Genomic DNA, 25,135 nt, shown 5'->3' with positions numbered 1-25,135 from the left:
GGACGACGAGAAGATCGACGGCATCAGCTGACCTGAAGACTCAACTCACTCTCTCTCTCTCTCTCTCCATCACTACTCAACTAAATAGCACAAACTGAACTGAACTAAACTTTACTCAACATCGTAAGACTGTATCTTTTTACCCCTAGACTTAAAGAAGTTTGGTTTTTCATGCATATATATTCCACACTTATTTTTATATATAATCATTGCTAACCTGTTTGATTTATTTACATTGATATGACTGTATTGCGTAGTTACCAATAAATATTAGTAGTTCATAGCAATACGAGACTCCAAAGTGTTTTCTATTTCTGCTGTTTCCTTATCCCCGTCAGGGGTACGTGACAGTATGGTATATCGTTTTAAATTACTGTTGAATCTGATCAATTGATCCCCATGTGGATCAGGACACAAAATTATACTTAAATCAATCTGTCCTTATATTTTTGCAAATTTTGTATTAATATACTCTGTCCCTGAGCACATCAACAAGTGTGTAGATAGAGTGACATCACAAAAACAAATAAAAGTTTTCCCCAATCAGAAACCATGGATGAACAGAGAAGTTCGCGTCCTGCTCAAAGCCAGAGACTCAGCTTTCAGGTCTGGAGACCGGGAGGCTTACAGCTCAGCCAGGGCCAACCTGAGGAGGGGAATCTCTCAGGCTAAACACATATACAAACAGAGAATCGAGGAGCATTTCAACTCCTCGGACCCCCGGCACATGTGGCATGGCATACAGGTCATTACAGACTTCAAACCACCTAGTACTGTGCCTCCTGCCAGCTCTGCTTCCCTCCCTGATGAGCTCAATCACTTCTACACTCACTTTGACCAAGAGAACAAGGAGGTCACCCTCAAAGCGGATCTCCCACCTGGTGAACTGCCTCTCTCACTTTCCACCTCCGATGTTTGCGCCACCCTGAGCAGGGTGAATGTATGGAAGGCAGCTGGTCTGGATGGAATACCTGGCCGTGTGCTCAGAGTCTGTGCAGGGCAGTTGGCCGGGGTCTTCACGGACATTTTTAATCTGTCCCTGGCCCAGGCGGTTGTCGCCACAAGCTTCAAGATCGTCACCATTGTGTCAGTGCCGAAGCATTCCACTGCCACAGGCTTGAATAACTTCCGCCCAGTTGCACTCACCCCCATCATTGCAAAGTGCTTTGAGAGACTGGTTCCATCACATCTAAAATCCTGCCTGCCCACTACCCTGGACCTGCCTATTGCACCAACAGGTCAACAGAGGATGCCATCTCCACAGCACTTCACTCTGCCCTGACCCACCTGGACAGCCCCAACTCTTACGTCAGAATGCTGTTCATTGACTTTAGTTCGATATTCAATACTGTGGTCCCCTCCAAGCTGATCACCAAACTTCGCCGGCTTGGTATCAGCTCATCCCTCTGCAATTGGACCTTGGACTTTCTGACTAACAAACCCCAATCAGTTAACTTAGACAACCTCTCCTCCTCCACTCTCACCCTGAACACCGGCATAAGAGACTACTAGACAGGTATATGGAGGAATCTAAGGTGGGGGCTTATATGGGAGGCAGGGTTTGAGGGTCGGCACAACACTGTGGGCTGAAGGGCCTGTACTGTGCTGTACTATTCTATGTTCTATGCCTCAAGGCTGTGTGCTGAGCCCTCTTCTGTACTCCCTTTTCACCTATCACTGTGTTCCTGTACATGGTTCTAACTCCATAATCAAGTTTGCAGAAGACACCACGATGGTTGGCCTGATCAGAGGAGATGACGAGGCGGACTACAGGGACAAGGTCCAGCACCTGGCCGCATGTTGTGCCGACAACAACCTGGCCCTTAACACCCAGAAGACCAAGGAGATCATTGTGGACTTCAGGCATGCTAGGAGCCACACTCACGTCCCAATCTACATCAACGGAGCTGTAGTGGAGCGTGTACCAAGCTTCAAATTCCTTCGTGTCCATGTTTCTGAGGATTTCACCTGGTCCCTGAACTCCTCCATCCTGATCAAAAAGGCGCAACAGCGCCTTTATTTCCTGCAGAATGTAAAGAAAGCTCACCTCTGTCCCAGGATACTAACGGACTTTTACCGCTGTACCATTGAGAGCATACTCACCAACTACATCTCAGTGTGGGATGGCAATTGTCCTGTATCAGACAGCAAAGCACTCCAGCGTGTGGTGAAAACTGCCCAGCGGATTATTGGCACCCAATTGCCCACTATTGAGAACATCTACCATAAACGCTGCCTGGGCAGGGTGAAAAGCATTATCAAGGATGCATCTCACCCTAACCATGGACTCTTTACTCTCCTCCCATCCGGTAGGCGCTACGGGAGCCTCCGCTCCCGCACCAGCAGGCACAGGAAGAGCTTCTTCCCTGAGGCTGTGACCCTGCTGAACCTCACATCACAGCGCTAAGCAGTATTGCATCCATATTGTACTGTCTCAGTACTTTTATATTTGTGTGCTGTAGCACTTACTTTTTATTTGCAGTTATTTTGTAATTAACACTATTCTTTGCATTTCTGGTTGGATGCTAACTGCATTTCATTGGCTTTGTATCTGTACTCGACACAATGACAATAAAGTTGAATCTAATCTAATCTATCTGGAATTTTCCTTAGTTATACTGTATTTTATCTGGTATAATTCACCTTAAACCAATGAAAATTGTAAAATAAGGTTGTTGAATTTTAAGTGCAAATTAACATTCTGTGGAAGTTGAGCTTTCACAGTCTTTTGCATTCAAAAACATGCAATAGAAGCTAGTAGAATAAATAAATGCCAAATGCAATGGTAGATGGTAACTACCAAAATAGAGAAAGGCGAAATTGTTGATGTGATGTGTATATGTTTCAGAAGCACCTTGAAAAGTGCTTTATGGGGGATTATTAAATAAGAGTGTACAGTATTAGGAGTAAAATGCTGGGATGGATTGAAGATTTGTTAATGGACAGAAAACAGATTAGGAATAATTGTGTTATTTTTGGGTTAGGAGGTATGATTCATGGGATCCAGGGAACTGTGCTGAGGCCTGTATCAATAATTTAGATAAGATGATCAAATGCAATATATCCAAGTGTGTTGATAGATAAAGCTCTGTGGCAGTGCAGGCAAGAGCAGAGAAGGACTTAGATGGACTTCCTGGAGAGGTAGACATGTTATGCTGATCAGCAAAAACATGGTAGATGGAATATTATGTGAATTAAGCGAGATTGCCAACTTTGATAGGAAAGATTGAAAACCATTCTTATTTTTAAGCAGAGAAAGACTTAAAGCTGTTGCTGTTCACAGGGATTCAGGAGTCCTTGTAGATGAATCATCCAAGTAGAGGAAGCAATTGGAAAAGCAAATCATCAGTGGCCATAATTTCAGTACTTGAGGTATCTGCTCCAATGACATCGAGCCCTGGTGAGATTGTACTTGAAATATTGTGTACCAGTTTGGTCTCTCTACCTAAGGAATGACATATTTAGAATTTTGGGGAGCGCAATGAAGCTTCACCAGGCAGATTCTTAGAATGGCCTTCTGGTGATTGAACAAATCAGGAAAACACTTGCTAGAACCTGAAAGAATGATAGATGATCTAATTTAAACCTACAAAATTGTTATGGGGCTTAACCAACCATAAGGAGGAATGATATTTCCCTTCGCCGTGGTGTCTATAATTGGAGTGTTACAGATATAAAATAATCTGTTAGCTATTCAGAATTGAGACCAGAAGAAATTTATTCATTCAGAAGAAAGCAAATCTCTGGAATTCTCTTCCCAAAAGAGTTGCAGCAGCTAAGACAGCTAATCACTCAAGAAAGTGATTTTTAGATTTTAAAGGAGTCAATGGGATATAAGATTACTATAGGCAAATGGTTTTGAGGTAACAGATCAGCCATGATCACACTCGATGGCAGAGCATGTGTCAGGGATCGAATGGCCAACTCCTGCTTCTAGTTCTTCTGCAGGTTTGTTCTTAAACTCATATTGCTGATAAAACTATCTGTGTCGTTAGATCAAATTCATCACCATCAGCAGTATTTCACTAATTGAACTTGGGGACAGAACATTAAATCCATCCACAGCAGAGTCTTTATCTCGCTGCAGAGATGTATATATAAAAACCTTATTAACTGTCTGGGTTTGAAAGGGTAGGGTGAGGAGATTTCGATGGTGATGGGAGAGTGAAGTGGTTATGGGTACCCATTCCAAAATGTACATTCCTACAAAAAGATTTCCAGTGATCAACAGGCTGATTTGAATCTGGTTAGTAACCCTTTGTAAGCTCAGTGCAGCTCCTTCATTTTATAATTAACAACATGATAACAAATGCAGTACCTTGGCTTTCCATCACCCATATACCATAAAAGTTTGTAAAGGATTACCCAAAAAAGAACATCTTCTGTAGGGAGAAATGTAACATGTTATTACCTTTAAGATGGATCGGTGAAAGAACAGTGCAAGCAGTTGTATGAGGTCATAATGCACATAGCCATCCTTCTTCTCAATGCCGATTATGTTCGGCACAAAGTCAGGTTTGTCTCGGTTTATACTTAAATTCTTATTCCACGGAAAAAACCCAAACTGGAAAAAGTACTTGATCACAATTGTTACCTGTGGGGAGATGAAATACCATTTTTTAAAAAAAATTTTTAATTCAATTTTCAAACTTGACTACATAGAATAATATCTACCCTCCCCCCTCCGCTTAACCCTTCCCCCCGAAACATAACCCTACCCAAAAAAAGGAAAAAAAAAGGAAAAAAAGAAAGAAATACCATTTTTACACAGCACATTCCTTTGTATTCTAAGAAGTTAAGCAAGCTAAATTTTTAAATGCCTACCTTAAGAACAAAGTACAGTTATGCATAATTATACTTTGCCTAAATGTAACAGGATTACATTTGAGCTGAACAGATGATGTAACCTCCTTTACTGAGGGTTGTGCTATAATTTCAGATGGGCACTGCAGGTTGACTGACTTCACAGATTGCCTTCCCTCTGTACTTCTGGTGTGTGAGCGCATCACACAAGCTTTCATTGTTACCAACACGGTGAATCCCCTCTGCAATCGGATTTCAGAATGGTCCATGAACCCATGAACACAACCCCGTTATTCATCTTTTGCACTATTTAGTTATTTTGTAACTTATAATAGTTTGTATGTGTTGTAATATACTGCTGCCACAAAACAATAAATTTCATGACATACGTCTAGATAATAAATCTGATTCAGTTTCTGATTGGTGTGACATGTGTTAAAAACATCTTCCATTTAAATTGGCAACAAGCAATTGATTCCATTAGGCCAGTTACATGACCCTCTTGTTCATTTCAGAGGCATGGCTAGGAATAATAAGATGCAAGAACACCACCAATGGAGACAGACAAATATACAATATTTTTCAGCAACCTAAACACTGGAAACTGCTTTCTGTACCCCAAAGTTATTTCACTTTATTTATATTCCCTCTCCCCATCTACCACCATCACCCACATAACTTGCAAGTTCTTGGCTTTAATTTGTCATTTAACCTGGATTTTAAGGAATTGTAGTACAGTATATTTAGCTTTCTCATTCCAATGTCATGGAATAGATAATTTGCAAAAGCTGTTCAGTTCTGAAAAGTGTTAATCTCCAGTTTTAGCCTATAAAGTTACAGAACATGACAAAACAAAATCTACAGACCTCTGTATACACAATCGCTGTCATCCAGAAACGCTTGCTTGGCCTAGGAACGGACAGCATAGCCCAGAGAAAAATGAGGATGGGAAGTACCAAGGTAATCATTGACGCTGAGACTATGTGATTGAGGATAATGACAAAGAAACACAGCATTTCCGACCGGGCTACCAGGGTATTATAGAGGGCAAAGAAGAGCAGCAGTGGCCGAGGTTGAGCTTTGTAGAACTTCTCCGAGTCTTCCAACTCCTCATCATAAAACATCCTGAAATGTAAGATGTTGGAATAACATTAGAGATGGGTAAAGGCCCAGTAATAAGAGATTCTGTATAGAACTGAGATATACAACTTACTTGTTGAGAAGCAGTTCACTGGCTGTTAGTTCGTGGCTTAGATTTGGAAAGAAAGGGTCTTCAAGTAGATCCGCTTTGCTATCTGGGGTGAGTGCCATAATCTGCTTTCCTCCAGCAGAATCTGAGCTAATGGTCAAATGCTCGAGGCTCACAGCTTTGCTGTATGAAGGAGGAACCTCTTCAGTCATGGTGTCTGTTGTATACACAGGCACTGTCGCTTCTTCATCCTGCTCATCTTCCACCTCCTCAATCGTATCAGTGGTCCCTTGACGTGAATACAACATGGTGCACTGTGTTGGCTCACTAAGAGGAGAAATAATAAGGTTCAGACCTTCCTTTCAAAGATGTTTTAGATTTTTAATATTTCCCCATTCAAAGGCCTTGAAATTTTCCACCACTGTTAAAGCACAAGTCTGAAAGCTTTAAGTAGGAAGAGGTTGACTGTACTTTTAGCTTCATTTCATGCACATATTCCTCCCACATGCCATGAATGCTAACACAATTATACAAGAGCCCATGCTTGTAGATCATTACAAATGGTACTGATGCAATTAAAATGTGTGGATATGATGAAACCTATGTGGAGTAAAAAATACACATAAAGGAGATAATGAATGTAAATACTCCTAATCTACTTGTACTGTATTCATCTGACTTAAACACTCAAGAAAAAAATCTGCTAATTTCTTCCCAATTCTCGTTGTGTGCTCTAAGTTTGCTGGCTCTCATTTTTATGTCAAAGTGACCATTCATGACAGTTAAACTCTTCACAGTAAGGATTTACAGGTCATCTGATAGTAACAGGCATCACAGTGTCCTTACACAACATGCATACATGTTCCAGCAGGCAGCAAGCAGAAGAAAGATTCATTGACTATTTCCCCCCTTTTCAAGACACTGTATTCAAATACAGTATCTTCATCAATGCCTGACCAACCCCAGCTGAGTCAACAGAGGTCAGAGCCTGAATTGTGGACCTTCTTTTCCTGGACCCCTCAGTATCACAATGTCATAATTAATGAAAGGAAAAGAACTTGCCCTTTATTTTTAGTCCTTTCCTTAATCATAGCATAAGATTATCAAAGAAACTTTTAAGGCAAAAGTAGAACTCTAGGAAAATTTGCAGTGAAATTTATAGGTTCTGTTAGAACGTGTTAAGTGTGTATTTGAGTATCTATAATACCAATGGAGAAGAATATTATGGAATATATTAAATATTTGTCTTAATTCTGATCCTTCAAAGTATTTATGACTGAGCATCTTTGGAAACTGGATATTGGAATATCACAGCAACTAAGACGCTGCACAAGTCTCAACAAATAAATAGTTTAAGAAACAACAGTAAGATAATCAAGAGATCCTTGTTTCAAGTCTGCTGAAAATACATTCTTTATTTAACACTTTCCATCTTCTTTCTTGAATCTCAGATTTCTGTTGGTACAAAGCCCAAAACAAGAAACTGTTTCATTTATGTGAGAGCTTGGTTATAATGTGAAGCTCCAGCTTCTGTATTGAGGATATTGAGCCATTGGAGAATGTGCAGTTATGGAAGATAAACACTGGTACTCTGTGCTTTGATGAAGGGAAGAATGATGGTGACCTAAAAGAGTTTGTCAAAACAACAAAGGGTATCAACAGCTTAGATGTTGTCAAAGTCTCTCCATTTGCTGGGGAGTTCAAAATTAGTTAGTATAAACATAACATAATTAATAATAAATCACCTAAACAATTTGGGCAAAAGTTCATAATGCTTGACATTGTAAGAATGCAAAGTTTAGTGCCATATGGAATCACATTTATATGGTAGGTGGAGATGATGCATACCCAAGGCAGAAAGGAGTATTGGAATGTGGGCACAGGATGGGAAAAAGCAGTTGGAGTCACCAACAGTTGGGCTAAATGACCTGTTTCCATGCTGAGAGCTTCTATATAACTCTAAAGGAATTCGAAGTGTAGCCTCCACATTAAATTGCACAATGGAAAGTAATTGTGTAGGTTGGAGTAATGATATGGTTTTGAGGCTTCTTCATACAGAATCATTTAATAACCATATTCTATTATCAAATTTATGGCTCCCGTGATTAAGTGTGCTGTTACGCTGTATAAAGTAGAAACACATTTAAAGGTGGTAATCATGCCAACACATACTATGCAAACATATATATGCATTTAGTACATATATTAGTTATTAAAATTAAGCATGCATGAATAAGGCACCTTGACACTATACTGCCAGTTTCAACCGATGAGGAGGACATATCAAGGCTGTACATTTTACGAAGCCTAGGTCGAGCACGCTCACTTGTTTTAGGAATATCATCTATATCATCTAGAGTTGACTGCCGTGAGTACAGCATGGTAGCTTCAGTGTAGCAGCTATCAGTACAAAACATTAAAATGACACAGAACATAGCAATTAGACAGAAGTGCACAAAACAGCCACATGCACAAAAGATTGCTTTAAAGAAAAAGGGGCAGAATTGCCAAAATTCTGTGAGTGTGCACTACTCTGAGGACTTTATTTCACTCTGTGACAATTTGAAAAAAAATACACATGAATAAAAGGACTATCGTCCAGTTAAAAAATCAAAAAATTGACTAATTGTCATTTAGTAGTCCTCCTACATCAAAGAACCACCTCATTGATAGCAATAGAGCAAACACGACTGATTGAATTTCACTGATCAGTGGAAAGATAAGAATGAAAAGATTTACTGGGAAAAAAATCAAAAAGAACCTCCAAAATACAAAAACTACAGCAGATAATAAACACCTGTTTTAAAATATATGCTTTTTAAATATAAGAATTAGGAACAGGAATCTGCCATTTGTCTTGTTCAGTCTGTTTAGCAAGGTCATGCCTCTACTTCTATTCAGCTCCATTTTCCTGTCCCCTCCCCACATCTCTCGGTCTCCTTAACACTACAGCTGGAGAAATTGTTGGACTTGTGTAAAAATCCAACTGATTCACCAATGAGGAAAAGAATGATCCATCTCCCTCTTCCCTGTCCAAGATGTGATTCCAATGTTATCTACAGAGTTGATGCATTGGAAGTGAAATCTTCAATGCTGGCATTGCAAAACAGGCTGATGATGAGTCAAAAGTTTGTTCAGTCTTTACCTGAACTTTCAAAGAAATGGAAGATCAGGCACTGTGTAAGTTGGACTCAGATTTGTTAATGGTCTTTTCTGTACAATGAGTGTATATCAGTTTTAATCCTTTAATGCTCTAAGCCATTTTGCCCAATATCTAATGGAAATTTAGAGGCAAAGAGTAGGGTTGAGGTCAGGTGCAATGCACTCGAACAGGAGGATATACAGACAGGTACAGAATATACATAATCTGAATGTATATCACGCAGTAAGTTAGAAAGAACGTAAGAGAGCTTTAAGACTGCTTGGAATCATCATATTGTTTTTCTTCTTTATTTTAATGTTTGAAACAAATAAGGTACAATTTAAGCTGGTGTTTAGCTCAAGAAACACTTAGAAAACTAATAGAAGTTTGTCCAGCTGCACCGGCTAAATTTTCCTCGCGCACATTAGAATTTAGATATATTTGGTCCTGAGATAATGTTATGTAACAAATTTAAGTGTAAAAGAAAATAAGCAATAAGGGATGGTTAAATTAAAGAAAGCAAACTGACAGTCTCTGAACATAAATAAAAACACAAAATCTAATAATATTTTTCAATATGATTGTACCTAGATCACACACAAATAAAATTTAAACTGCAAGATCAAGAATAAAACAGATAAGTATGCTTGCAAATCAGTCACAGATGTTAATATGCAGGTAGACCAAGCAGTCAGGACAGAACTGTGAACATTTATTACAAAGGAGTGGAATGTAAGATTAAGTGGTGGGTAGGTGGGGGGTGTGAGGTAGGATGGTGAAGACAAAATTGGTGACTAAACTGGTTATCTATATGAAAGGATGATATTTACCTATCACTAGACCGATACCTGGGTAGAGGATGTTGTTACTTCAGGAGCGATTATGCTGAATAGTCCTTATGTTCCCAGCAGTATAGAAGGCAAATTACCACCACTGAAATGCATACAATTCTTTGGGCTTGCTAGGATAGAGACTATTTACTTTAGCTAGAATTTGGAGTCTGAGCTCCAGCTTATAGGTCAAGATAACTGGAAATGTCTTCTCTTATTGCATTTTGACTCTTTGGAAATCTGCACCCAGAAATGATGCTCAGTTATGTGTGTATTCACAAGTAAAGTCATAAACTCTTCAAGAAATCTTAAGGAGATAGAATTGGAAAGGTTTAAGCAAGATGTTATAGCCACACTCATCATTTCAGGAACAGCTTCTTCCCCCTACCATCAGATTTCTGAACAGCCCATGCACCTATGATCACTCCCTCAGTATTCCTCTTCTTGCACCATTTCTTTATTTTTATAAGCTATAGTAATTTTTATATCTTGCACTGTCTGCTGCCACAAAACAACAAATTTCACAACATGTCAGTGATAATAACAATAATTCTGAGTTAAGATGGAGACTCTAAGGGCTGCAATACCATCACCTGCTTGTATTCCTTAATATTCTGAGTGATTAATGAGTTCATTAGAGATCCTACAATCAGTATGTCCTTCCCCTAATAAACATACATAGAAGCTGAATAGGCTTAAATCAAACCACTGAGCTGATGAGGGAGACTAGCATAATGTAACACCAGTCTTTAATGGGTAATTATTATAACACAGGGGCATTTGCTAATATCTTTTAAAAAAAGACATTTAAGGGCCTTAGATAATTAAAACTCATCACCCCAACTTTAATTCTAATTCCATGAAAATAACAATATCAGAGGCAAGTTGGTGGAGATCAGTGTAAAGTATCATTCATAAGGAGAAAGTTGGGCAACATGATTTTCCATGAAGAGTGCAAAAGTAACTGAGGATTAAATTAAAAAAGATGTGGAGGTCCCAGTAAAAAGAGCAGTCAACATGTCAACAAAGTACAGTTGAAAAAGTAGAATCCAGACACAATAGACAGCTCTTCAGTTATGTTATTCTGTGACTAGACTACGAGAAACAAGTGGAAAATAGCAGTGGGAGCCAAGCACAGGGGTGCACATTAGAAAGGTGATGAGATTCAAAATGTCACTGAAGGTTGGGATTTTCAACAAGCAACCACCTTATTCAGGCAGATAAACAATATTGAAAGATTAATCTAAACTACTGTTTTAAATTTAACAGTGGGAAAAGGCCGGGGAGTGCATGTTGTTGTAGATAGTTAAAGAAAGTTTTAACACTAATATCAGGACATTGTTCTTCAGCTGGAGTGATCAACACAGAGTAGAAAACCTGGAAGCATTTAGGAAATAATTAGATACAGCAAAGGAACACTGAAAGGCTGCTTTGGAATTATGTATTTTGTTGAATATATGGACCTCTTCTGATGTAAATATTGAACTTTTGGAAAATAAGATTCTGTGATAACATTCACATTCGGGCTGTTTGTAGGGGACAAAATTTCATCTAAGAATGCAGCATCACTGCATTGTATTTAAAATGTTATTATGTTGATAAGTCCGAGTTTCAGTGGAAATAATAATCACAGTATGATGAATAATCTTGTTCTGACAAAGTAATACAGAGGCTATGAGGCTAGTTGTCTCTGGACAATCTTTCAGAATGAGAGCAATATTCTAGAGACATTATAGTAGGGCTTTACCACAAACCACAACATGGAGATGGCCCTTGCCAAAGTTGTCAGTGACCTGCAGCTCAGCACTGATGCTAACAGAGTCTCAGCTCTAATTCTTCTCGATCTTAGTGCTGACTTTGACACAATTGACCTCAATATTCTCTTAGATCACTTTCACAACTGGGTTAGCCTCTTTGGTAATGCCCTTAATTGGTTTTGTTTATATATCTTGGGGAAAATTTTTTGTCCATCTTGGAGAGCAGCTTTCTGACATACAATGTACCTTTTGGTGTTGTTCATGGAAGCTGTCTTGGTCCCCCACTCTTCTCCTTATGCATGCTTCCCTTTGGAGACCTCATTAAAGAGCAGAAACTTGATTTCCACAGTAGCCTGATGATAGCATCCTATTGTCTCCGACTTCTGGTATGGCTACACCAAACAAATGATGGCTGCGATAAGACTGTTATACTTTTGGCTGTTCCCAAAGCCAAAAGCGATAAACTTATTGATTAACTTGGGAATTTGTCTCCCATTGTAAAATCAGAAGTAACAAGCCTAGATGTTATTCTTGATTCAGATTTGAATTTTAAATCCCTTGTAAAGAAATTGACCAGAGCAGCATTTCTACACTTAAGAAATATTGCAAAGGTACATCCGTTTCTGACAGATAATAATGCTGAAAAATTAATTTATGCTTTATATCAAATAGACTAGATAACTGCAACGCACATTTGAGTGGCCTTTCAAAGTAATCTATAGATAAACTTCAACTCTTTCAAAACACCACTGCTAGACTTTTAACCAAAACCAGGATGAGGGAACATACCATTCCCATACTAGCTATTCTGCATTGGTTTCCTGTAGCCTTTAAAATCGATTTTAAGGTTATCTTACTTGTTTTTCAAGCTCTTGATAGTCTGGGACTGGAGTACCTCATAGAATCATTTTTGTTTTATAATCCTAGTTGAGCTCTCAGGTCTCCTGGGGTCTCATAAATTTAAACAATCTCCCTCAAAAGATAACTGGCAGGTCAGCTTTTTCAAACTATGCTTGTAAACTGTGAATTTCAATACCTAAATCTATAAGGGCTGCAGACTCAGCTGACACTTTTAAATGCCAGCTCAATACATATTTTTTAACCTTGCTTTTAACAAACATCACCTTATCTTTAATTTTCATGTTTATTTTTATTTTTTTATTTTATTTTCATGTTTCTACTTTTATCCCATTGTAACACATTTTGAACTAAATTATCTGTATGAAAAACACATTTTAAATAAAGTTACACACACAAAATGCTGGAGGAACTCAGCAGGCCAGGCAGCATCCTGATGAAAAGTCTCAGCCTGAAACATCAACTATACTGTTTTCCATAGATGCTGCCTGCTTGCTGAGTTCCTCCGGCATTTTGTGTGTGTTGCTCAGATTTCCAGAATCTGCAGGTTTTCTCTTGTTTATAAATAAAGTTATTATCATTATTATTGCTATTATTAAGTGTGCTAGCCTCCAAAGACTATAGAAATTCAGATCAGTGAAATGTGTTAATACCTCCCCCTCGTATTGCTTATGCAGTGAGAGAGGACTAAGTCTAGTGCCAGCAAGTAAAACGTCAATGGTCAGTGAAAGGCCACACATACCTTCTACGCATTTAACGCAGCAGCCTCCTTGAAACCATTAAAAAAAATTTGGTGTACCATATTCATAGAATGTTGCATCCTGACTGAATGCATGATCAATAAATGATTATCAATAAATGCACCAAACTCATTTAACACTACATAGCACAGTACAGATGGTACAGTCAAAGGGTGTCATTACACCATTCCCACTGAATGTAAAACTCACTGAAAGCACCATCCTCATTGAAGGCATCACACTTCTTTAACACAACCGATGCAACGAATGCAGCAAACACTGTGAATACCCCCACTCGTTCTGAGGTGTAGCAAGAGGCTGGGATCAAAAGCTTTGTAATGTCAAATGCATCAAGCTCACCTGGATAAAGTTTGAAAATGGTTTTGCAAATCTCCTTTGCACAACTATTTGCAACAGTAAATGGTGTGATTCTCAAATGGAGAGTATTTCTTCTCATCCAACATGTGTGGAATAGCATTCTGGGTAGGCTTTGAGACACTGAAATTCTGAATCAACCTGCAGATGTGGGAGACGCAGTGGTTTCCTGGAAGGAAATTTGCTCAAGGTGGCCATAAGCACCAGTAAGGCTTTTTTTGAACAACTTCAAACTCAGGCTATGGTTAAAGGAACATAGATTTAATTACATTAATTATGCTGAAGTAGAACAAATTACTTGATCACTTGGTGAAGACTTGCAAAGGTTCAAGGTCACTACACAACCATCACACACCTTGAGCTATTTACAAATGAAGCAATTCATAGTCAGCTTTTGGAATTGAATCAAAGAACTGGACCATTCCAGTATTATGGAATTTAGTATAAAACTTCAGACCAAATAATTAAGTGTATTCATAAGAATAAAGCTAACAAAATTCTTCAGATAAAACAAAAAGTGCTGGAAACATTAAGTAGGTCAGGTCGTAGATTCATAGAGCAATACAGCACAAATACCAGCCCTTTGGTCCAACAAGTCCATACTGACCATGATGCCCTGCCAGCTAGTCCCAATTTCCCATTTTCAGCCCATATCCCTCGAAGACCTGCCCTTCCAAGTACCTATCCAGGTGCTTCTTATTGTACCTACTTTGTCTGCGTGAAATAGTTGCCCCTCAGTCACTTTTAAATCTTTCCCCTCTCACCCTAAACCTACAGTATATTCTCTAGTTTTAGACTTCCCTACCCTGGGGAAAAGGCTGTTATCGTCCACTTTATTGATGTCCCTTATAATTTTAAACATTTCTTTAAGATCACCCCCTCCCCATTTTCCTATATAACAATGAATAATGATCTAGCTTGGCCAACCTCTCCCTTTCACTTAGGCCCTCTAGTCCTGATAATATTCTTGTAAACCTTTTCAGCACTCTTTCCAGTGTAACCATACTGCTAATATAACTGGATGCACAGTACACTAGATGCAGCCTCACCAACAACTTAAATCACTATTAAATGCCTTGTTCTCCACACTACCTGTGACATTGCTTTCAAAGAACTGCATACAGTACTTGTATTCGCAAGTCCCTCTGTTCCATTCCACTCTCCTGTGCCCTGCTGTACATTGTACAAGTCTTATGCTAACTTGACATCTCAAATGCATCTTCTCACATTTGTCTGCACTGAAATCCACTTGCTGCTCCTGGACCTACTCCTTTAATTGATTAAGATCCCCTTGTAATCTATGATCATTTTCTTCACTTTCAACAGCACCTCCTATTTCTGTGTTTAATGCGCTGGTTAAGATTTCTACTGCTATGCTGTGAAGTATTTTATTTTAACAGTTTTCTGCAAAAGCTGATAAGAGTATTTTGTCTTTGGCTAAAAATAAGGAACTATGTTGCTGAACTTAGGACTATTGTGTCAGCCAATCAGGATTGTGGGATGTAGAGAAGGTTCTGCAGAGTTGGGTGGGAAGAGGTTTGTGAAGGACTGTAGTCTGCTTTGGGGTCCTTTGGTGGGAGCTGCAGAGCGGGGCCCAAGGGAAGATGCCACAGAATGCCTTTGGAAGGAGGGTCCCTGTTTCAGGAGTGCTTTCTGCAGATAAATGGCTCCAAGGATGAAGGGCCAATACTCCTGTGAGATCCAGTTCATTCAAGATGGCCTTTGAGTGAAATTTGGACTGTACTGGGTGCTCTTATGCAAACCATGGCTCTAGCGCATGAGTAAAGCGATACACCCCCAACTCCTCCAGAAATGAGCTCCAATGTTTATGTGCACATTGGACTGGTTTAACTGTAATGGGCCCTTTTATTTTTCTTCTCTTTTTGCTGTAACAGTAAATTTGGTAAATATACTTTCTTTGTAACTTCATGCTGGCGTACAATCTGTCATTTCTGGGCTATCGATAACTGTGTATAGGCAGTATTTACACAGCATTCGCTCAAATTGAGGTGCCTTTTATCAGAACATCACAATGTTCCTGAACCCCAAATCATACCGATCCTGGATGCATGTTGCTTATGAAAGGTGGTCTTCTCACCGCTGAGTCACATGGCTGTTAGCAGACGTAGCTAACGAGCCAAGTGAGTGTATGAACCCCAGTGAGAGGGTTACATGTGTCATCTGAAAATTTACTGACCAAGTCTTGTGCATTCATATTAAACTCAGTTAAGTAAATAATGAATAGCAAGCATCCATCCCTGATCCCTGAGGCACATCACGAGTCAATGGCCTCCATTACGAGAAACAACCCTCTGCTTCTTATCTCCAAGCCAATGAATCCTTCCAACTACCATGTCTCTCCCTGGATTCCATGACTTTCTACTAACAAAGCCATGACGACTACAGCTAATCAGATTGTACCTATGCAAATGCTGGTAGATTCTGTCTCTCAGAATTCCCTCCAGTGGCTAATAATAAAGCAGCTATCTCCACAAGTGTCTCTAGCATTTCACCTCCAACTTCCCATAATGTCTGAGGATGCACTCTGTCATGTTCTGGGGATTTATCCACATTAATGCGCTATAAGGGTGCAAATACTTCCTCCCTGCTAGTCTGAATGTCTACCAAAACATTCTCACGTGTTTTCCTTATCTCTTGAGCAACCACGATTTTCTCAGTAAACACAGTGGGAGATATTTGTTAATAATCACACCCACCCCCTGCGGCTCAAGAAACAGATGCCCTTTGCTGATCATTAAGGGAACCTATTCTCTCCCTGCCTACTATCTTAGCCTGTTATAACTGGAATGAGAAAGACAGTTCAGTTCATAGTCCTGATTAATGGTCTTTTGACCTGAAATTTTAAGTCTGTTTTCTGCCCCCCAGTTTTTTTTAGCATTTGCTGGTTTTATTTCAGATTTTCAGCATCTGCAATTTTAGAACACCAACTTCTCAAAGGAAACTGCTGACGAGCACCTCGGCTTGCACTATCTGCCATATTGGTGAACTATAGAGTGCTCAATTCTCAATGGAAATTCAAGATCGACCACAAGCAGTCAATGCCTGAACTGGGAGCGTTCATTAATGCCAGGGTCCAGAGGAGGTTCACAAGAATGATCCAGGAGTGAAACACTTAACATATGAGGAGGATTTGATGCTTCTGGGCCTGTAGTCGATAGGGTTCAGAAGGATGGGCGCGGGGGGATCTCATTGAAATTTACTGGATCCAAAAGGCCTGGATAGAGTGAATGTGGAGAGAATGTTTCCATTAGGAAAAGAGGCTAAGATCCAAGGGCAGAGCCTCAGAGTAAAGGGACATCCATTTAAAACTTAAAATGAGGAAGAATTTCTTCAGGCAGAGGGTGGTGAATCAGTGGATTCATTGCCACAGAAGGCTGTGGAGGGCAAGATCGTTACTGAAACATCAACTGTTGATTTCCAGCCTTAGATGCTGCCAGTTCCTCCAGGATCTTGTATGATGTAAAAATATTAAGTCTATTAAGCAGGCAAGCTAACTTAGTGGTACTTGCACAGACGTCTATGATTACAGCATACAGTTCAAGATTACCACACAATTGCACATCTGCTTCAAGAGTATTTCAGCTAAGATTTTCGTTAATAATTCATATCAGCTTAGACAGAATTGAATGTTTCAGTATTTTCTCGCTGGATACACATAAAAGAATGCTCGGAACATACTCTTCCCGAGCCACTACCTGGACAAGCTGTCGCGAGAGGCTCCAGAGTCTGTGCTGTCCATTCTGTGAGCACCCAGTTCTCGGGCTCCTTCATGGATGACTAAGGCAGCACATCGGGCACTGTTATCACTTCTGTCCAGACCTGACTCCCGGGAACTGTTCAGCTTCATTTGATGCTTGTAGTAATTATGGATACTGTCCCGGCATGGAATGTTTCCCTGCAATAAAGTGACATAGGATAATTAGAAACTATGTAATATTAACTTGTATTCAATGTGTTGATGAGAGCAAATTTTGCTTAAAGTTGGTTTAACTTTCTGCATTACTTCTTAAGAATCTCTACAAAAGTTCTTGATTCCCCTATTCCTTCTAAAAATAGTTGAATCACAATCAGAATTAGATGTAATATCACTGGTATATGTCATGAAATGTGTTGTTTTGTGGCAGCAGTACACTGTAATACATAATAATAAAAGCTATAAATTACAATAAGAAACATAAATAACAATAAATTAAGCAAGTAGTGCAAAAAGAGCATAACAAAATAGTGAGTCGTGTTCATGGGTTCATTGTCCATTTGAAAATCTCTGACTGCAGCAGTGAGAGATTGAAGATGTCCCTGAATGCTCCTGGCAGTTGGTTGGTGCAGGTTTCCAATGCCCTACCAGGTACACCATCAGGCCCTTGAGAGGGTTCACACTCTTGAAAGATGCTCTGATGTTGGCCTCAAAGACAAAGATCACAGGGTCATCAGACTCTTCCGGAATTCGCACAGGTATAGCTTTATTCTCCCTTTTAAAGTGTGTATAAAAGGCATCTGGGAGTGAAGTATCACAGCCATTCATGATGCCAAGTTTCACTTTGTAGGAAGTAATGGTCTGCAACCCCTGCCTGAGCTGACTCGAACTTCAATTGGAATTGTTTTTCTTGCCCTTAAAAGAGCCTTTTGTAGGTTGTACCTGGACCTCTTGTATAGCTCTGGATCACCGGTCCTGAATGCCATGGATCTAGCCCTCACCAGACTACAAATCTTCTGACTCATCCACGGCTTTTAGTTTGTTCTGTAACACTATATTCTCCATTCTGCTTTCCTTTTTATGGCCTCAATGTACTTATAAATTGAATTTCTGTCTGGGCGGCACACAAACTAAAGCTTTTCACTTGATCACAGTACCTGTGTGAATAATAAACAAATACTGACACCATAAACCTGCAGTCTTGTGCTTTTGACTCTGGATTGCACTAGATCGGTTTATTATTGTTATGTACAGTGAAAAACTTGCTGTACATTGCTCATTCAGATCAGATCATCACATAGTACAGGTCGACCTTCACTAACCCGGACCTGGCACCATTGGGACTGGAGGAGTGCCGGATTAGTGAAAATGCCGAATTACAGAAGGACCATATTAAGCATAATCAGTGCCGGATTATCGAAGGAACCGAATTGCAGGTAGTCAGATTAGTGAAGGTCAACCTGTACAAGGGAAAACAATACCAGATACAGAATAAAGTGAAACAGTTGCAAAAAGTGCAATTCAGGTAAATAATTAGGTGCAAATATTAAGGAAGTTGGTTGTGAGGTCAGGAGTCCATCTTATTGTACTAGGGAACCATTCCCCATCTTATAATGGCAGGATAGAAACTGCCCTTAAGCCTGGTGGTACATGCTTTCAGGCTTTTGTATTTTCTGCCTGATGGAAGAAGGGAGAAGAGGCAATGTCCAGGTGGGTGGGGTCTTGACTGTGTTGGCTGCTTCACTGAGGCAGTGAGAAATGCAGGCAGTGTCCACGGAGGGGAGGCTGGTTTCTGTATGTGCTGAGCTGCATCCACGGTTCTCTATAACTTCTTGCAGTTGCCACACCAAGCTGTAATGCATCCATACAAAGTGCTTTCTATGGTGACATCGCCAGCACTCAGTGATCGGGGTTCGATTCCTGCTGCCGTCGGTACAGAGTTTCTACAATCTCTCCATGACCAAGTGGTTTTCCTTCAGGTGCACTGGTTTCCTCCCACGTTCGAAAGACATTTGGATTAGGGTTACTAACCTGTGAGAATGGTACGGTGACACTTGCAGGCTGCCTGCAAGTACATATGAAGATTACGTTGATTGTTGATGCAAATGACACATTTCATGGTATGTTTCGATGCTTTGATAAATGTGATGAATAAAGCTAATCTTTATAATGCATTGGTAAAAACTGGTAAGGGTTGACTGGGATGTGCCAAATTCCTTTTGCCTCCTGAGGAAGTATTCTTGGTGAGCATTCTATGGCATCTACATGGTTGGAACAGGGCATGCTATTTGTGATGTTCACTTCTAGGAACAGTATGTTCTGTTTGAAACCTCATTCTTCTGGCCTCCAGAAGTGATTCTCAGCCAGCTGCCTGATATGCTGGCATTCTGCAAATTCTCCACCCATTTGTAACACTTACAACTGCTTAGCACCATGCTACTTACTGAAGCCCAGACTTGAGCCTCAAGCAAGCATGGAAAGCAGACAGTGCAGTTGCTCTGTTGACTTAGTGCTCATTTGGATGGACTACTGAACACCCCTGTATTATCCTGAAGTGAGTGAACATAGAAGGGGCAACATTGCCACATGATTTTTGGAACTGTGCTGTTTCTCCTTGTTTTGGTACTTAGGATGTTGGTGAAGCTCATATAAAGTATGAGACAGATGTCCCTGTATAGCTAAACAGGTTTCTGTCATTGATCCAGCAGACTGGAAAATAACTCCTAGCTCGAAACGGAATGCTCTTCAAGGCACGGAGGGACCACAGGCTTGTTCCCAAGGTTATAAACTTCAGTAGAAATACAGGGAAGGACAATAGGATTGGAGATTGATGTAAAGGTATCGAACTCACTAAGCATAAGCAGTCTTTGGGAGGATTGGATACTGATTGAATGGTTGGAGCAAAAGGATATTTTGTTATAACTGGATACTAAACATGGGTAGTATCCTGTTGGTCAAAAGATAATTGCTTAAATGTTTATCGATATATCATGAAATTGCTTATTTATGACAGGTAGCATTAGAATTAGGCTCTGAGAATAATAATAATTGAATATGGCTTTTGTGTTTTAAAATTACCATGGAGCTCTGTATCCAGAATGACTTAAAATTACAAGTCTTACCGTGATGATTATATCCTAGGTGTAATACTTACAACCTGAGTTCGGCAATTCTAAGGTGATGATGAGCTCAGGATGAGCTGTGCTCGAGTGACTTTCTTTCACATGTTCCAATCAAATGGTGAGCAAAATAACTTGAATCTGAACTGATTAGAATTAGTGTGCGGAATAAACGACTCCCCGCAACAGTCCTAGTAATATTAAATATAAGCGCTGAACAAGATTTGAAGCAAAATGATGTTAGTATTCCATACCTTCTTCACTTCTCTTGTAAGCATGCATCTCTCTATCCTCAGGACAGTGGATATATCAATGCATTCCTTTGAGATTGAATTTAGCCATTTAGTAAAACTATCCACCAAAGCCAAGAAGAGGACCCAAGTGAACTTCAGGAGGTTGAACACCCTCTTGAAAACATTATCTGGAAACAGAGAGAATGGGATTATTTTAAATTCATAGAGACATGAGAAACTGCAGATGCTGGAATCTGGAGCAACAAACATTGACAACTGCTTTCTCCTCACAGACGCTGCTCAAACCGCAGTATTCCTCCAGTGGATTGTTTTTATATCCAGTTATAAAACAGATCTTTAGCACATAGATTTTTAATCCAATGAAACTGTTGAAAATTTCAAAACTGTGATTGATAAGAGTGGATTAAGGCAGGTAGATGGCATTAAAACCCAGTTTTTGTGATCTGCATGATGAAGGAATAGGCCTGATGCGATTAAAGGTCCATTCCTACTCCTTGTAGATGGAAACTGTGGAACTCCAAATGAGATTCTCTAATTTAGAAACCGCGGATAAGTTTTCTCAATATACAATTTACACCACATCACTGTCTTCTCTTAATGAATTCATTCTTTGGTATAACTTGATTGGCTATCCTTTATAATACTGGTATCCTTGTAAGATATGAAGGCAAGCATATTGTAATTAAATCAAATTTTAATCATATTCTAATCACAAGCATTTGTATATGTTGCTCCAAATTTCCAGCATCTGCAGTGTTTTTTCTGATTACATTTACCCCATCGGGCTCCCTTAAGATATTAAGCATTTGAATAAATTGAAATTCCAAAAATACAAACACAACTATCTAGTCTCTCTTAATAGGACAACCACGTAATCCCGGAAATTAGCCTGGTGAATCTCTTTTGGACCTTCTGCAATGTTACAATATCTTTTATTTAGGTTAGGAAACCTAAACTGTTTACTTCTGGATGACCTCACTAATAACTGTAAGAAAATCTCCCTTAAACTCCAACCTCTTTGCAATAAAGCCAACATGCCATTTGCCTTCTTAACTACACATTGGACCTGCCTGCTAACTTCTTACAATGCATGCACAAGATGCCTTGTTTTCTGTTTTCAATACATAGTCACGTGCATTATCCAATATTCTGAATTTGTAGTTTATGAGCGAGCCTTTATTAGGACACCTCCTCAAATGCCTTTTTAATATCCAATTTAGAATCTCAACCTGAGGACCAGACCTATCTTTTTCCATGTTTACCTTGAAAGTACTGGCATAATGATCATTGGATGCAAAGTGTTTCTCTACACAAATGTCTGTCACCTGCCATCTCATTCCCTAATAGGATCCCTAATAGCTTTAAATTCCGCCCCCCCCCGCCCCCGCCACCACCATGTAGAGCAATAGCAAAGGATGTTAGCCAACGTCCAGCTTAGGTGCAAACCATCCCTTCTGTACAGGTCCCATTTCCCTGGAACAATGCTGAAAATCCAAAAATCTAAAGCTCTCCCTCCTGCACCAACTCCTTAGCTACACGTTAACATGTATGATCTCCTACTTCTGGCCTTACTATCACGTGGCATGGGTAGCAATCCTGAGATCACAACCTTGGAGGTTCTGCCCTTTAACTTAGCACCTAACTCCATGAAAAAACAAGAGAAAATCTGCAGATGCTGTTAATCCAGGCAACACACACAAAATGCTGGGGGAGCTCAGCAGGCCAGGCAGCATCCATGGAAAAGGTCCTGCTGAAGGGTTTCGGCCCGAAATGTTGACTGTGCCCTTTTCCTGGATGCTGCCTGACCTTCTGAGTTCCTCCAGCATTTTGTATATGTTACTCATCTAGTCCCCTGAACTCACTTTGCAGAACATCATTACCCCTCCTACCCGAGCTATTGGTAATGACATGGATCACGTCCTGTGGCTGCTGACCCTCTCACTTAAGAATTCTCTGGACTCAATATGAGATTTCCCTGACCTCGGCACCTGTGAGGCAATAAACAATCCGGGAACCTCATTCTCATCCACATCCACAAAGCCTCCTTTCTCTTCCCCTAAACAACAAATTCCCATCACTATAGCTCATCTCTTCACCTCCTCTTCCCTTCTGAGCCACAGAGCCAGACTGACTGCCAGACATATGACTGCTGTGGTTTTCCAAGGTGGTATACCTGTCGTTGAGGTGAATGGCCACGGGGGCACTCTACACTTGCTGCCTATTCCCTTTCCTCCTCCTGATGATCACACAATTACCTGCGTCCTACACCTTTGGTGCAACTACCTCTCTGTATGTGCTGTCTATCAACCCCTCAGCCTCCTGAATGATCTGGAGTTCATCCAGTTCCAGCTCTAATTCCTTAACACAGTCTGTAGAAGCTGCAGTTGAATGCACTTCTTGCAGGTGTAGTCGTCATGGATACTGGAGGTCCCTCTATCTTCCCAGATCCTGCAAGAGGAACCTTCCACTATCCTGTCTGGCATCCACACTTCTCTAAATATGAAATAAGAAATAAAGAAGGAATAACTAACGGAAAAAGTATCTACCTATGGCCTATGCCTCTCCTCGCTAAAACCTCAATGAGCCAAAGCCTGAACCCCCACTCCAACACAGGCCCACTCACACATTGGCCACTCTCACAATGACCACCTCACTTAAACCTAACTTTTTTTTAACTGGACCTTGCAAAATGCCTAATTATGAGAAATCCAATGTCTCCTCAGGACTGTGGCACGCAAAATGTGCCAACTGCTTCCTGCTCTCTTCTTTTAATCTCTTCGTCCCTCCAAGCAATCTGGTGTCTGCTTGGGACTGCATTATGCAAAATGTTCACTCTCAAAATCTACTGTATTTTCTCCCTTCATGCAAGATCACATCTCAAAATCTATTTTCTCCCTTCTCATGAGCTTTCATGACTACAACAGGAAGTCAAAACTGTCCAGTGCATCACCAGTACCAACATATGCCCTCAAAGATAGACATACAGAAAGGTGGCCAGCATCATCATGAAGAATCCCATCCACCCTGCTCATGAACTGTTCATCCCACTCCCATCAGGGACGAAGCTATGTAGCATCCATGCCAGGACCACCAGACTCAGAAAGTTTATATATACATATACAGACATACACACATACGTATAAACACACTCATGTATATGCATCTTTCTCTCTCTCTCTCATACACACACACACACACGTTATGCCTCTTTCTTATGGAATCCCACTTTCTAACTGGGATTTGAGGGGAAGTATTTTAAGTATCTTAGAGATAACTAATCTAAAGGGTGTGATGGCCTCTGGGAATACCATAACCGTGTTGCAACGTTTGGAATTTGGACTCTGGCTCTTTCACCCTAAGCTGACATACAGTATACATTTAGAGTGAGCAGAACAACATTTGAGCTGAAGGAAATTACGTGCATTCTATTGTAGAAAATTATGTAGTTTGGGGTCTGTTATAACAAAGCATTTTCCATAAAAGCTCAGACTTTTAAAGAAACTCATACAGACAATGAGGGAAAGGGGTATAGAGAAAGAGTATGGGAACGGGCAAGAACAGATTGCTCAATAAGACAAAACAGTTCTTTCTAGATCACAATAATTCTACCTTGGCCACTGGGGAAATAGGTCAAATGTTGAGTCTCATATATTAAAGTGAAACAAGGATGGTATTGCATGCTCTATTGTCATATCTGGGTTCTTGACATTTTTTGCATGTGTGAACCTGGATGTAACTTAGGAAACTTTTCCCTGTGACTGTGCATGCACATAATTCCTGTATTTTGTCTACTTTCCTCTTGCAAAGCCGTCATACCTGGTCCATTAGATTGTTTATGCACTTCTTCTGGCGTGGGTAATTCTTCTGACTCCTCACATTCAATTGCAATGTGACCTAAACAAAAGAAAGTGGAATGACACCTCAGCACACTCAAAATCATTCCAGCAGTGTCAATCCAGAATTTACTCAGTTTCTCTGGATTTGTTTTCAAACTACCTCAATCACCTTATCATGCTTTGACCTTAGACAATTCCTAAAATGACTACTTGGTCTCCAAGGAAATTAAAATGAACAATGAAATACAAGAATAATACTCTTACATTCACCATCCCACTTTTGTCCAAGAAGCTTATGGATATACAGTAACTTAAATAAGAAATGAGTGAATAACTGCAGGGAATAGGGAATAATATTGCTAACAAAGTCAGGACTTCCTTTTCAGGAATGCAATATTTTTCTACATTGCCTAAAAACTCTAAAGTAGAAGCAAACGTAAGCATTTGGACTCTGTATTTGCTCAACTATGTTGTCCCTTGCGATTGGGGTTTTTCAAAGTTACTCCATGTTATTTAA

The 25,135-nt window shown here is 40.0% G+C and overlaps 1 protein-coding gene across 2 annotated transcripts in view; it reads right to left on the bottom strand.

The window, feature by feature from the left end:
• Positions 1 to 25,135, bottom strand: part of LOC140198027 (piezo-type mechanosensitive ion channel component 2) — an 835,978-nt gene that overhangs the window by 52,012 nt on the left and 758,831 nt on the right. For both annotated transcript variants that reach the window (XM_072258850.1, XM_072258859.1), the window contains 6 exons: positions 24,599 to 24,676; positions 20,783 to 20,949; positions 17,411 to 17,610; positions 6,017 to 6,319; positions 5,670 to 5,928; positions 4,412 to 4,594 (listed from right to left, as the gene is read on the bottom strand). In XM_072258850.1, the coding sequence (XP_072114951.1) occupies positions 4,412 to 4,594; positions 5,670 to 5,928; positions 6,017 to 6,319; positions 17,411 to 17,610; positions 20,783 to 20,949; positions 24,599 to 24,676 (1,190 nt within the window). The remainder of the gene's footprint in view (positions 1 to 4,411; positions 4,595 to 5,669; positions 5,929 to 6,016; positions 6,320 to 17,410; positions 17,611 to 20,782; positions 20,950 to 24,598; positions 24,677 to 25,135) is intronic.

Source organism: Mobula birostris, chromosome 1 (genome assembly GCF_030028105.1).
Source record: "Mobula birostris isolate sMobBir1 chromosome 1, sMobBir1.hap1, whole genome shotgun sequence".
Classification (NCBI taxonomy): Eukaryota; Metazoa; Chordata; class Chondrichthyes; order Myliobatiformes; family Myliobatidae; genus Mobula; species Mobula birostris.
The sequence above is the reverse complement of the archived record's forward strand: the minus strand, read 5'-3'. Positions and strand labels throughout refer to the sequence as shown.